General features: G+C 39.7%; 1 protein-coding gene across 1 annotated transcript; it reads left to right on the top strand.

Moving 5' to 3' along the window:
- Window positions 1-2293: 2293 nt before the first annotated feature.
- LOC307127633 (uncharacterized protein) lies at window positions 2294-14442 on the top strand. Its single transcript, XM_079819018.1, has 20 exons — window positions 2294-2443; window positions 2554-2638; window positions 4001-4415; window positions 4984-5077; window positions 5902-6022; window positions 6482-6586; window positions 6752-6808; window positions 6919-6987; window positions 7079-7168; window positions 7270-7379; window positions 7702-8209; window positions 8811-11231; window positions 11315-11462; window positions 12344-12449; window positions 12627-12786; window positions 12861-12968; window positions 13247-13333; window positions 13588-13693; window positions 13796-13869; window positions 13953-14442. The coding sequence occupies exons 1-20, from the start codon at window positions 2427-2429 to the stop codon at window positions 14013-14015; spliced, it is 4944 nt and encodes a 1647-aa protein (XP_079675144.1). The 5' UTR covers window positions 2294-2426; the 3' UTR covers window positions 14016-14442.
- Window positions 14443-15534: the final 1092 nt, after the last annotated feature.

The following is a 15534-nucleotide window of genomic DNA, read 5'->3' as shown; positions in this document are numbered from 1 at the left end:
GACATGATGATCAACAACCACGCTTGTGGTTTGTTTGAGCTGCTAATTTAAGTTCTGTGGCTCAAAACGTTTCGCGCAGAACTCTCCGCCAAATGTTTATATCGCGTTTACATCGGTGTATCACTCAGGTATCCCTCTACTTAGAATCCACAAATTATCAGTACCGGCGTAAAGTGGTTGAAAGGCTTTTTGCACGCAGGGCAGAAAGATAAACACATGAACGACACGAACACCATTTATAAATGAAGGCAATGTGAACTCGCCTTGTTTTTACAGAAAATTAAAACCACTGTCGCCAATTTAAATGTATTTTATTTTATTTTATACTATATTATAAAAAGGTAAATTTTGTCGACACCTGCAAATAAGCTATGTTTTCTTCACGCGAGAATCGGTGTCATCGCTTTCAGGCCAACATCTTTAATAAAAGTAAATGTCAAAACTGCTTTAAAACCGTGGATTCACACAAACTCAGCGAAGCAGATCTGTATCAGGTGAGGATATACTTTCTTAACTTTTTAAAATGCTGGAGAAATAGTCATGATCCCTCTCTATCCCAGACGAAGCTTGTGCAGGTGGGGTGGCTCCTCTTGGCCCCAGAGGACACTGACTTCAGCTGTTCTGGCCACAGAAAACGGGTGATTATGACACTGGCAGTTCTAGAGATTTTTCCATCAGATACAGCAGGCCCCAAATGTCATGTTGTAAGTATAGCATTGATCTTTCTTTGCTATCTCTGTTATAGAAATGGCAAAGGAGATATTTTGTGCTTTACGAGCATGGGCTTCTACGCTACTCTCTGGATGAGATGGTGAGGTTTAACTTGTTTTGGATGAGATGGTGAGGTTTAACCTGGTTAGGATGAGATAGTGAGGTTTAACTTGATTTTCATGCAATGTTTTCCAAATTCTTTATCTTATTTACCCCTCTATCTCAAGCTTATGAAACCCCATCACTGATACCAGACCAGAAATACATACTGAATGGATTTTTGTAGGCCAACCTGGTAGTTAGCATCACCCCTGGTTACCTCGACAAAAACCCAATAGGCCTTTTCCCACTGGCTTTTGGATTATTGCAGTTTTGATAGCAACAAGTTTATAATTCTTACATCTTCACAAATTAATAACCTTTAACCATTGACTCGCTAACCATTAGGCAGTTGTGGCCTAATGGTTAGAGAGTCGGACTGGTAACCCGAAGGCCCACTTTTCCGGGTGTGTGTTCACGGGTTTGCAGTGTGTTCACTACTCACTGCTCCTAATGTGTGTGTGCACTAACTTTGATGGGTTAAATGCTGAGGACAATTCTGAGTATGGGTTACCATACTTGGCCTTCACATGTCACTTTCACTTTTTCTATAATAAAAGCTCAACATTTTATGAAAATCGACTACGAGCAAATACACAGACATTGTATTTAACATAAGATTTAATTTATTTAAATGATTAAAGTTCATGAAACTGAAGAAGCGATAGTATTCGGTTTCTCGAACAAGAAAAAAATGTTGGTCGGGACTTGATTTTGTTTATGGGGAATTGATTGGATGGTTGTGGTTTGCTGTGATTTATCATGTGAGTGACAGTTTGTCCTGCCCTCATGCCACTAAATGCGTCACCAGAGGGACAGGAGAGAGGGAAAGTTATTTTGATTAAATATTAAGGGTACATGAATAATAATAAAAAAAAAATAATGATGTGCACAGATAAATCATTTATAATAAATACAGCAATACTCCATAAAAAGCAAGAATTGTACATTTTGTTTTCATGGTGACTTTAAAATCTTTCCTGCTCTGTGCAATGTTTTATCTAGCCAGGTACATTGCCCCAAGGAAGTGTGAATATGATCCAGTGTTGTGAGATTCTTGATGCTTCATCTCAAACTGACTTCCAGAACTGTCTGAGATTGTGCTTCACTAACAGAGACTACTACATCCGATCAGAGAATACAGACAGCTTCAGCATCAGTAGGTAATGCACTCACTAACCTGTGGTGTGAACTTAGCCACACGTAACAAATACATTGTCATTAGTTAATTTTTATGCCACTTGATATATACAGCCATATTTATGGAATGCAATCATACTGCATGTTGTGATGTATATAATGGCACAAACGAGGCTAAGTCAAGCTGTTAAATGTCTCAGCTGTTCACTAGTTTAATTGAAATCATCTCTCTCTTTCTGTCTCATCCCTCTGTTTCTACTTAAGTGTTATAAGTCAGTAAATCTCAGCCAGGCTGATCTAATCCCTTAAGAGTGTAATAGAAGGTGTCAAGGAGTCTTGGATTAGTCTGTGTGTGTCTTTCTGTGTTGAGAACACCAGATTTAGAACTGTTTCTTTTGGGATTGTCCAGGCTTGTTCTTTTATTGCTCGTAATTCTCTGCTTCTTTGCAACCGGAGGTTTTTAGTCTAGAAGAGTGATGTCCAAAAAGCAGAAGTAAGAGAAATCTGAAGGATTGTTTGAGCTTGCATATATTTGTGATTTCCATTCTGGGTCCTTTTTTGGGGTCTGTCCTGTATATGAATTTGACTATTTGTTTTATTTAGGTGGCAGGAAAATCTGATTGTTTACCCCAAAGCTGCTAAATCAAATCAGAGGAAGAAGGGGAAGGAGACAGCCCACTCATCGCAAGTGAGTCTTGATCATATTTAATGAATGCATGTTCTATGACGGGCCTGTATCCTGTCTAATATCTTTTTAACACACCATCTGGTTATTTGCTTTGGTAAAATATGAATATGAACAGAAACATTAAATGTAGTATTCCTGCGTGTATTTTTATTTAAAAAAAAAATTGCAGTGAAATTTATTTTACTGTGGTTTTCAGATGCAACAGATTTGTCAAAAAGTTCCAGTTTGGTTATGATTTTTTTTCTACTATACCTTGTCAGCATTTCATTTGAGATCTGAAAGGTGTAGCTGCACTAAACATGTAGCAAAATTTAGGACTATTGTTTAGCGTTTTTATAAATATTCATTAAGGCAATACCAGCCAACCTCTTCTAACACAAGAGGTAGATTAGATATCCAAAAATGGTGATAATAATATCTGAAATCGCACTTAAAGTCATTTTAAGTAATTAACATTGTTTTATAAAAATGGACTTTAAAATATTTTCATACAGAGCATGATTGGAAAAGGCAGATCTGCCAAGCTCTGTGCGTTAAAATGAGTCTTGAGTAAAAGTTTTCCTGTTGATCTATATATGCTAGAGCACTATGTCAGCAAACTAGATATGTTAATTCTTATTTTAAAAGCTTTACTGGTTAAGTTACCTGTTACCTCAGTATATATGTTTTTCCTCCTTAAGCACAGTGAAGTCCATTCTGTCATTTCATATACATTACAAGCGTGTACAATTATTTGTTACACCAGATTAGTACACTTCAAAAAAGTGCAATTGAAAGTTTGTTTTTAGATGGTCGCAGACAGTAATGTTGATAGAATAATGCTGTTTTGGAGCACTGCTCCTTTAAATGCCCTCCTCCACCTCTGTTCTTTTCTTTAATTACATTTCTAAATGCTGTGCCTGTCTTTCTGTCCAATTGATTTACTAATCCCTCTCTATCTTTCTTCTGCAAAATCTTTCTGCTGACAGCAGACCAAATTGATCTAGTGTGTGGAAGTACCATTCCACTGTGGTGTAGCAATTAACAGCATGTAAATGAAATGCTGCCTTCCTGTATTTTGTGTGCGCACTTTGTTTTTTTGTGTAATTTGAAGCATTAGTCAGATGGAAGTTTAATAGAATTAACTTAAGTGATCAGGACAGGATTATTAAGCATCCCCTGGGGAGGGTAAAGAGTTTGCAAAGTGGGAGGCGAGGGCAAAAGACATGTGTGCTTGTTTGTCAAGCAGGTTGTATATAGAAAGAGAGAGGCTTTTCCTTCACCGTCCATGCCAATTGGATTTTGCTGGCAGAGCGCTCGTGTGCAACCTGTCAGTCTCTGATTTACTCGCCTATATTCTTTGTCTCTCTCTTTCTTTCTCAGCAGACAGCAGAAAACCAAACCTCTAGCAGCAGTGGTGGTGCTAAAAAACCGAGCACTTCTGGAAGTGGTTTCACCAGCAGCATTAATAGACGAGGCAGCATCACTTCTAGTAATAATAGTGGTGGTAAAGTGTCCATCAGCGACAGTGCTGACACTAGTACTAGCAGTGCCAATAAAGGCAGCAGCAGAAATGGCAGTACCAAAGGGGCCACCAAAAAAGACAATACAAGTAGCGTGGTGAGCACGGTGGAGCAGGGCTTGTTGCTTTCCTCAGAGAAAGAGCTGGAGGAGGAGTCACTCAACGGTGAAGTCGGGGTTCCTTCCAGCAGTGGTAATGCTTCAACACTCAATACCACTCTTGGCTCCTGCCTCTCTTCGTCACTCGATCAGCTCCCGAGCGGCTCCAGCACAGACGGTACGACCTCAGAGTGGCTTTTGTGTGTTGGCTCATGACATTAACTGGATGTACTTGTTTGTTTTAGTGGTTACTGATTTGTTGGCTTAATAAATAAAGGTAGGTAGTAGCTAAAACTATTGTTCATTTTTCTATTAAAGAATTAGAATAGTTTTCACGAAAATGTAAATTGTCATTTACTCATTCTAATCCTGTATAAATGGATCAGATCTTTTCAATGAATCAGTTGATCAATGTACCACTTTGGTTTGGAGCACTTTTATGATAATTTTATGGTACTTTTCTTTCCTTTTTAAACTTGAAAGCTCCAGTATTTATTAATCATTTAAACTTTTCTTTTGCGTTCCATGGAAGAAAGAAAATCATACTGTTTTGGAAAGACGTGAGGGTTAACATTTTTCATTTTTCGGTGTACTATGAAACCGTTTTCTTTTTTACATTGCATGTGCTTGACACAAATATGTTACTGCTCAAGTTTTTATTTCTTGTAAACTCCTGTCCATTGGATAAGTAAGAATAGGAAATGCAGATCTGGACTGAGTTTGCTTCGCTTTCATTGTTCTCTCAGGTATTAAGAGTCGATTGGGCACTGAAAGCGGCTATTCCTCTCTGGAGAAGACAAGTCCTCGTGTTGCAGATGAACAAGCACACACTGACTCCAGGTGTAACTGTGATTCTGTTCGTTCACCTGCCTCACATTCTTGTATGTTTCCTACCTTAAAGTCCCTTAGCTCCTGCCCCTTTCCTCCACCAACCAATCACAGTTCACAGGGGACATGCGGGGGTGATCCTGAAAATGTGGTAGGTTGCTCTTGGGAGAAAAGTTTGGAGTCCAATGGGGAGAGACAATCACACACATCCATGACACACTCACTCAGACATGAAGCACATCACGCACCCAGCCCAAGAAGAAAAGTAAACCGGCTGTTTGGAAATCGGAGGAGGTAAGACGTGTACATTTCGCTCTTGATACCCTCATTACAACATTCAACTGTACTGAGTTGGTTTTCATGTATAATGTGTGTGTCTCCCTCTAGTGTTCATCATTTTATTGCTATTCAAAAGCATTTTTCTGTTCATCTTTCAGAAGACCTCATCCCATCTCCATCAGTCAAATCAAACCAGGCCTGCTTTCTGTCCCAATTGCCGTTTTACTACAAATATATTCTGCAAGCCACAATTCTTAATGTGCTTAAATGTTAAATTGTGTTTTGTTTTCCTTAACAAATGTCTGCAATTTGTTCATATTTTTCATTTTCGTTTTCATTTCAGTTTTAGGTGTTGTATATATTTTCTATGTATATCTTGACTTTAATGACACCATTATATGTCTATACTGCATATTACAATCCATCTCTGTTTTGTCTTCTCAATGTCTATCTTTCTATATCAGGCTCAGAAATGTTTTGTAAAGCTCAAAGTTGAATATGAAATTGATATCAACTGTTTTAGAATATCCTTAATATTTGTACATGTTTGTTTCTAGGAGATCTCAGGATGTTGATCAACAGGAGAGTTCATTTCTGGATAACGTGCTTGCCCCCTCAACCTTCACCTCCTCGTCTACTGCACAAAATGACAATAAGACAACTGTCAGTACATCTCAGGTGAAAACTCATTCTGGATTAATTTAACCAAGTACACTAAAGATCAAAAGTTGGAGGTTTGTAAGAATTAGTAAATGTTTTTTAAATAAGTCTCTTGTTGCATCCATTGCACTTAGTAGCAGTTTTTTAATATGCTCAAGAAACATTTCTTATTGTTATCAATATTGAAAACGGTTGTGCTGCTTAATTTTTTTGTGGAAAACAGTGATTATATTCATCATAATTAAAAATGTATAATATAAATATTTTGTAACATCATAAATGTCTTTTACTGTGACTTTAGTTGTTTACTGTATAATAATGTATACAAAAGAAAATAACTGCCCCCAAACTTTTGAACGGTAGTGTATATGGATCATTATTGAAATAAGGTAAAATGACATTTAATAGTTTTATGTAAAACACTTTAATGTGAATTATTTTCTCATTCGGTTACTCTGCTCTTTTGGCTCTAAGTAGGAGTCCACCCCTAATGATGACATTACTGATCACTCACGACCCTTTACATCATGCTCCAGCCGCTCCAAATCACTGGAACGCAGACAGCCTGATCCCACACCCACAGTAAGTACAATCAGTACAGATCAGAATGACCCTGATGTGTGTTTTTATTATGCCAGTAAAGTAATTTGAAACAAATGACTTGTGCGACATGGTGACTAATCTATCTAGTTAATCATAATTAACCATGCATATCACACGTCATTGCTAATGCTCTGTTCCTCTCAGCCTGACCTCCTTAATTTCAAAAAGGGATGGATGTCTAGATTGGGAGAAGATGGAAAGGTGATTTTGAAGTTTTGAGTGTCTCAGGATGCATATATTTGAAGGTTGTCAATCTATTTGTTAGTTTTTTTTAATATGTAAAGTGGTCTGATGTTCTCTTTTTTTTCTAGTGGCGGAAACATTGGTTTGTTCTTACTGACCAGACTCTGAGATTCTACCGTGACTCTGTAGCAGAAGAGGTAAATTGATTAATAAAGAATCATCATAATAATTGATTTTCCAGTTGCTGTTAAGAGAAATTAACTGGTCTTTCTCTGTTTTGTCACTTAGGCAGCTGATGTGGATGGTGAGATCAATTTGTCTACTTGTTACGATGTTACAGATTACCCTGTACAAAGAAACTATGGCTTTCAGATTCATGTGAGTGTATATTAGCTAAACTTTAAGCTTATATGTTTGTGTCTATTTCATTGATTTTTTTTTATTTATTTATTTATTTTTTTATCCCTCTTTTCATACAGACAAACGATGGGGTCTTCACTCTCTGTGCAATGACTTATGGGATACGACGGAACTGGGTCCAGGCAGTAATGAAAAATATTCATCCCAGCACTGCCCCTGATGTCACATGGTAACAACTTTAAAGCTAGCTGCCATTAATCCAGTTGTTACAAACATTTTGTATATGGATATCAAACGCTAAAACATTTATCGCTCTATTTTGCTCACAAAACAATCCCATGTTGGGGGATTGACTTTTTCAATCTGCCGTTTTTCTTTTTCTCCAATGCTATACAAGGAAAAACCCTACTATAAAATCCAGGTTTGAATGTTTTCGCTGTAACCATAAGTGTTTTTTTTTTTCATTTAAATGAACACCTACACAAACACATTAAAATATATTTTAATTTAAATAACTAAATCATAGTTTGCTACACCTTTTCTTTCCTCAGTTCTATTCCTCAAAAGGTGCCATTGATTGGTGCAAATCCTCGTACAGGCTCCTCTCAATACAATACAGTTCCCCAAGAGGGGGAGCAAAGGAGTCGCATCCGTGAGCGCCGTAGAGATGGACGTTACAGAACCTTTGATTGGGCTGAATTAAGTTGTAAACAGCACAAGGAGGAGTTGTCAAATGATCTGTCAGGAAGGCAATGGAACCATAACAGTGAGCACTCTGTGCCTCCAGCACCGAGATCATCCCCTGAAGAGCCGATCATACGTTCTGTATCTGAGGCATCAGGGAACGAATATCCTCAGAAGACAAGACTCTCTCAGAGGCGAAGCTTGAACATCATGTCCGCCGATATACCATCGCACTTATCACTTATGACAGTGTCAGGTCGCACCTCCCCAGAATCAATCAGCCCAGACAGTTTAGAGGTTGATGCAGGGACAGTACGTGTCCACTGTGACAGTGTTGGTGAACTACTGGAAGCTAAACCCAAAGAAGAAAAGAAGGTAATGTAACAAACAAATATGGTTGTGTCCAGGGTTTGAAATTAACACCAACCAACCCGGCAAATGCGGGTAAAAATCCACTGTGGCAGGTAACGCATATCAACACTAGCCAATTTGTTGGGTTATGATTAATAAATTATGTTCTATCACTTTGCATGGCATTGCTGTCAGATACCCTCCCCTCATACGCACACCGGCGATACCCAACTACGACTCCGGCTGTTCAAAATCATGCCACACCACAGTGTCACTAACATAGTTTTCAATTAAAATGCAACAATTTAGGACACATGTATGTACATACAATTAAGAGAAGTCACAGAGAATTTGGTTATCTTTATTTTATTTTAATGGTAGGCCAATCTTCAAACAGTGATTGGCTGTTGTAAAGCTGAAAGCAATACAGTTATTAAGAATCAGATTTAATAATAAATGTATTTAAATCGAAGATGTGACTTTGATAATCTGGTTTATTTCATATGTTTGTTTTGACTATTAGCAGTTGATTTTGTTTTTGCTAGTTGAAGTTCATCTCAAACCCTGGTTGTATCATTACATATCATTTGTCATAGTTGAAACAAAGTCTTGCAATTCATTACAGGTTGATCGCTCCACTTCTCCATTACCAGTCACCTTTTCTCCATCCTCAACACAGACAGAATGGCAGTGGGATGTGGAGCTTCAGAGCCTGCGCAGAGAGTTGAGGGCTGAGCATGAGAGGAATCAGACTAAAGAAAGGGAGTTACACCATAGTGAGGCCCGACTACAAGCTGAGCTTAACGATAGCCAGGAATGTCTTCAGAGGGCAGAATTAAGGATTCAGAAGGCAGAAACTTTTCTGAAGGAGCGTGAGGAGGTGCTAGAGAGTCTGCATGAACGGTTGGAGGAGGTAACAGGGCGTCTTAAAGCAACCGAAGAAGCTCAAGCCTTAAAGGAGGTCCGGCTGCAGAGGCACCTGCGCCTCCTGCAAGAGAGCCAAGAACGAGAAAGGAGGAGCTTCAGTGACAGCCTCGACCAATCGGAACAGCGATCGAAAGAACTAGAGGAGCGCTTGAGGGAGAAAGAGGCTGACCTACAGAAGTGGCCAACAGGGGAAGTTACTGATGACATTCTAAGAAAGTGCCAGGAGCTACAAAACCAGCTGGAGGAGTCCGACAGTGAGGTCGGTCGTTTGCAGGCACGCCTCCAAACTGAAGAGACTCTTTATTATGACATGGAACATGATTATGAAAGAGCTTGTGAGGAGATCCAGAGTTTACGAGGTGCTCTGCTGGACTGTGAGAGGGTAAGTGAGGAGCGCTTCCAAACCAAGCTGGTGCAGCAACAGCAAGAGCTGCACAGGAAGGAACGTGAACTCCAGGAAGTGCTTGTTAAGATGGCAGTCTTGGGCAGTAGTCTAGAGGAGACAGAACTAAGGCTCAAGGAAGCCCAAACCCATCCTTCTGAAACTAATGTTCTCTGTGAGACGCTGATTGAGCCGCAACAGCACAGACAGAAAAGGAAAAAAGATTTGGACACGCAACCTACTCCTCAGGGAGATGAGTCACACAGAGTGATCTCTGTCATCCAGGCACTAGAGCGCAAGTTGTGTGACACTGAAGAGCGACTCCGGGAGCTTACCATGCATCTTCAACAACAACAACAACAACAACTCAACACTGTATCACACACACTTAATGATTCTTGGTGCTTCCACAGATCCCTCCAGAATCCAGAAAGCCGACTCTCTGTTGATGCTCTGCCGAGTTTTACTGGAGCTTTGCATAGCCTGCAGGGAACCACTTTAGGCAGAACTTCGGACAAAGCTAATGTCTCCCTTTATGATGATGGAAGTCCAGGGAGAAGTCCAGCTCTGGACATGGCCAGCAGAGTGTTGTCGCTGGAGGCACTGGTTGTCCAAAGGATTGCCTCTGCACTTGAGCATCCCAGTACAAAGTTGATTAATAAATTGTCAGAGGTGCATGTCCAAGTGCTTAGAATGGCTAAAGGAGGCAGTCATAATGGGGCTGTGGAACCTAGTTACTCTCAGATCTTCTTGGACCCTCTTGAGCAAGATCTGATAGACAATACGCTGAGTGAAAGTGTGATCCATAGACTGTGTGTAAGAGCAGAGATGGCATACCTCCAACATAGTCTGTGCACTCATCTCTCAAAGGAGCAACAGGGATTGAAGCCCTTTTATGTGTTGCCTTGGCCAGTATCTGACAGTTCCTCATCTGGAACCAAAATGGAAAACTGTTCCAAGCAGGGGTCCAAACTTGCTGACATTAGCCCACCAGAACTTGCACCTTACAGTGAACAGATGGAGGATGAACTGGCGACCAATTTACTCCTTGAGGAGTCTGAGGTACAGCTTGCTTGCAGAAAGAGTCTGGTGGTAGAGCTTCGAGCTCAGGCCAAGTCACTGCACAACCTTTCAACACAGCTACAGTGTGATGAAAGAGAGGCTGACCTTCCTGGTGAACCACCTGCAGCCATTCTGAGGGCTGCAATGTGTCAGGCCACTTTGGCATACATGGCTTGTCGTCTGCGTTCGGCCCTGCAGCAAGAGATGAGTGCCCTACGCAAGCAGAGAGAGCAGGCTGAGTGTGAGTGTCGTGCCGTGTGTCGTAGTATGGAGACTCTTTTCCAGGAACAGACGGAGCGTTATGAAGAGAAGCTGTATGAGGAGCGCATTGTTGTCGAAAAGGCAAAGCAGGAACGTGTTTCAGCTGAGACCAATGCTCAATTGAGGACGGAAGAAGCTGATAGATTGCAGGTAGAGTTTGAGGAGAAGCTGCAGGAGTTCCAGAAAATCCATGAGGAGGAGATGGGCCGTCTCCATGAGTACTACATTCAGAACATGTCAAAGCCAAAAGCTGCAATCCCTTCAGAACTAGACGAGAGTGACAAGACTGAGCAGGTTTCTGTGACTACTCTGCAAGACCGAATCAGAGAGCTTGAGACTGAGGTCACTTGTTTGAGGGCGGACCTCAGTAACCAGGATGTCAAGACCTTCCAGCTTGACCTGGAAACCGTCAAGGTGCCCACATCCTTCTTGTTAAAGCTTGAGATTAACATGTAATTATACCTAAAATTAAAGTACTCCATATTTTTGTGTCTTAGGCCACATATGAGCATGGTTTCAGCATTATGGAGGACAGCCACCAGCGAGTTATTGAGGATATGCAGAAGCAGCATCAGAGAGAGGTGGAAAGACTGACAGAGGAAAAGGAAAGATTGCTGCAGGAAGAGACTAATGCTACCATTGCAGGTGCTCCTCTCCGCATTAGCTCCTATTCATTCAGCTCACATAGCGTAACACAGGGGTGACCAGTCCTGCTTTTGGAGGGCCACTGTCCTGCAGAGTTTAGCTCCAACCCCATTTAAACACACTTGAAACAGCTAATACAGGTCTTACAGTGCATACTAGAAACTTTAAGGCAGGTGTGTTGAGGCAAGTTGGAGCCAAACTCTGCAGGACAGTGGCCCTCCCGTAGCAGGTTTGGACTCCCCTGGTGTAAGACAACAAGACCAGACCAAGTAATTTTGACTTGCAGCAAAGACTACAATACAGTACATAGCACCATGAACTAAACTGAACAGAATTAAAGGCATAGTTAACCTAAAAAAATGGAATGTCTGTTTTTTACTATTCCTAATTTTCATTGTAAACCTTCATAATGCTCTTTTTCAATACTGGGAAATTGTATGGGAAACGGGGATAGCTGTGGTCACCATTGACTTTTATTGTGAGAAAAAGAGCAACTTGGACAACTTCTATATGCCTTTTTTACATTTATATTGAAGACACGATTTAGGTACAGTGATTTTCAAACTTTTTGACTTAAAGGCCCCCCAATGTCCAACATTGTTTGAGTTAATGACAATTTACATTTTTGGGTGAACTGTCGATTTTAACACTCATGCACCATACAAAAAAAGATCAGAAACATGCATAAGAAAACTACAGAGCTAAATGTATGGGGTTTGTTCTAAATTTGTACTATTCTCTTGTATTTAACTATGGAGAAAAGCATCTGCTAAATGAATAAAATGTAAATTTGTGCTCTGCATGCTTAGAAATACAAAGCATGATCTAGCATCTCTGCTTCTGTCTTGAATTTTTTTTTAATAATATTTGTTGTTGTTCAGCAATTGAGGCCATGAGGAAAGCTCATAAAGAGGAAATGGACAAGACTCAGAAAGCCCTGCAAAATGGATCCAACGTGGACATCCGCCAGCTTCGTGCACAATATAAGTGCGTGTGAGATGTCTATTATTAATCTGAGAACAGTCAGCCACACCATCAAACATCAATTTAGGGTTGCATAAATAATATAATAACCATATGCCTCATCCACTCATTATTGGGTTAACTGCATTTTTTTTTTTCTGTCCACTGAGAAGTGTATGTGTCTTGGTGCATTTTCTGCAGTGAGGAGCTTGAAACGTTGCACAGGGAGCTGGAGGTTTTGTCAGAGCAGTATTCTCAGAAATGTATGGAAAATACTAATTTGACCCGGACTATAGAAACCGAAAGGGAGGCCATGAGTTCAACCCAGAGAGAGAACCAGGAGCTTCGCACTCACAACCAAGTAAATGCTCATGCACACAAAAAATATGCATATTTATACAGTCATTGCTTGCCTCACATATGTTTGTTTCTAAGGAATTAAACGGGTGTTTGGCTGCTGAATTATCCCTGATGCATTCACGCATGAATGGGGAGGTGAAGCACCCCCAGTCTTCTCAGGAGAAAGACGTGTATCAGTTGGAGGTACAACTTGACACCGTTCTCGTGGCGAAGTGCCCAAATTTCACAGATGTGCAGTGACTTGTACTGCTAAAATTAGCAGGGCTTGGTTGTCTGAACACAGATTAAAATGATCTGCACTCTTGAGTTCACTACATTTTAATCGGCTTTCATAAAATAAACCTTCATGGGTTATATTACTACTCAGGAGAGATTTATGTTAGAGAATATTCCATCAAAGGTGCTATAGAGTCTATATGTGTAAAAACTGATGTGCTCTGTCTTGTTCTTTGATGCTGTAGGTAAATCTCAGAGTGAAGGAATCGGAGATTAAGTGTCTGAAACAGGAGATCAATTCACTTAAATTGGAACTCCAGGCAGGAAATATGGTAACACCTTTTTAATTAAAACAAATTAATAGTTTTGAGTTATTATACTATACTAGATATTACTAGGACTAGGGATGAGAATATTGAGTACTTTTGTAGTTGAGCAACACAAAAAAAATTAGTATGACACATTTATGAAAGCTATATTTTATTTGCAGTTTTTACCCATAACAGTTTCCAAATTTTAAATAGTGTTTTCTTTGTTTTTCTTTACTGTGTTTCTGTTTTACTGTTTTATTTTTATTTTTTTAAAGCATTTTAAAGAGCTAGACTCTGAGTTGAGCCATTTAGAAGTCAAAACTCAAAATGACTTCACTGAACTGAGGATGGCGCCAGCTCGACAGCAATGTTTACAATATGGTAAGTAAATCTACAATAGCAGACTTGAACATGTTACTGTGAAGGCAAACAGATAAGAGCATAAACATGCACTTATTCACAATTTGTAAATGCTTATTGCAGATCTGATTAAATCCAGAAGCACACCAGACTTCCTGAAGGACCGTTCAACACTCGCACAGCCTGTCAGATCCCAGGTGGGATTATCTGTGTAGTTACATGGTAGGCTCAAAATACTGATGTTCCCTAAAATTGAAACATTCTCTCCTATTTTCTTAAGGATGGACTCACTGTTCTGGAGAGGATGAAGCTCTTTGAATTAACTAGCATGCAAAAAATCTGAGTGCGTGTGTGCGTGTGTGCGTGTGTGCGTGTGTGCGTGTGTGCGTGTGTGCGTGTGTGCGTGTGTGCGTGTGTGCGTGTGTGCGTGTGTGCGTGTGCGTGTGTGTGTGTGTGTGTGTGTGTGTGTGTGTGTGTGTGTGTAAGTGAGAGAGGCATTTTAATTTATGTGGGTTAAATTATTGAATTACTTGTATATCTTTATTACACAATGAATTATAACTATACCTTTAGTCACAGGTGTGTGTATGTGTGTGTGTGGACGTCAGTCATTTTAATTTGTCTTTAGACCGTAAAATACATTTTTGATATGAGGGCGCCTCTCTAAATCTTAAACTGTTTGTTTATATTTACATGTGTATGCCTGATTGAGCATCAGTTTGATTTGCTTTTATCTCGAATTATGAATAAAGTCAAGTTTTCAGGTCTTGAGCTTCTTGTTTTTGTAACTTTTCAGCCCATATGTTCAGATATAGATAGTGTGTGTAGAAAATACAGCAATGGATAAGCTATTTTATTTTTTATTTCAGATTATTGTTAATCCCCAAGCCTTGATAAACAGTCCTCTTATACTGTAAATGTCCCAGTGTCTTCCTTTACCAAGCTTTTATGGATCTGTTTAACGAACATAAAGGTTACCTATTCATAGCATAGCATTTTTTTTTTTCAGTCTTAAAAGTGCTGCCATTACTTTGCGATTGCTTTAATTGAGTCACTTGACCGCCACAACTCTCTGTAGTGTTGTATTTGTTTACCACTAGATGTCGTGCTTTGCCTGGAATCTGGAAAACTTCAGCACAACATCTTTACTTGCTAACTTTCTGCTTAAATGAAGTGTTAATTGTAAGATCCCACTATTTCTATTTTTGGATGTGTTGTCGCAGATGTCAAAAGTCATATGTAAACCAGGTATTTGATACATTTCATTATGGGCTACTGAATGTGAGCGCGAAAGCATTTAGCCAAAAAACCAATTAACCGATAGCATCTAAACATGCGGATGGGCAGCTCCATTCCCCTGTTTAATACGGACTCGATATGGTTTCACATAATTTGTGGGTCTTACAATGTTTTGCTTGCTATAAGTCTCTGCAAAGCTGTTATTTCATGTCTGGGGTCCGTGTAAAGCTACAGAGAGCGAGAGGAGCTCGGCAGGTGTGCGCGCTTTCTAATTAAATTTCTGACTGCTTCTTTGTCAGTAATTACTTATGAATAATGCATGTTGCTTTAAAACGATGATCTCTTCATTGTGTTACATTTTCACAACACTGATTAATTTTAAAATGACAATCTAATTCTCTCTCTCTAACCAAACGTGTACAAATGTCCATCCTATTCAACTCGTTTCAGAGCATTTGAGTTACCTTGCTTGGGAACGTATTCCCATGTCACTCACTCACTGCCTCTTCAAGTTTTTTTTTGTCTCAGCACTCTCCATCTGAAACTTGTTTTTATCGTTTTACAGGAATGTTAAGTCCTGTTTTTATAACGGGTAAATTGACTTCATAAACACTTGTCAAGTA

This window comes from Gobio gobio, assembly GCF_949357685.1.
Source record: "Gobio gobio genome assembly, chromosome: 1".
In the NCBI taxonomy this organism is placed as follows: domain Eukaryota; kingdom Metazoa; phylum Chordata; class Actinopteri; order Cypriniformes; family Gobionidae; genus Gobio; species Gobio gobio.
The sequence above is the reverse complement of the archived record's forward strand: the minus strand, read 5'-3'. Positions and strand labels throughout refer to the sequence as shown.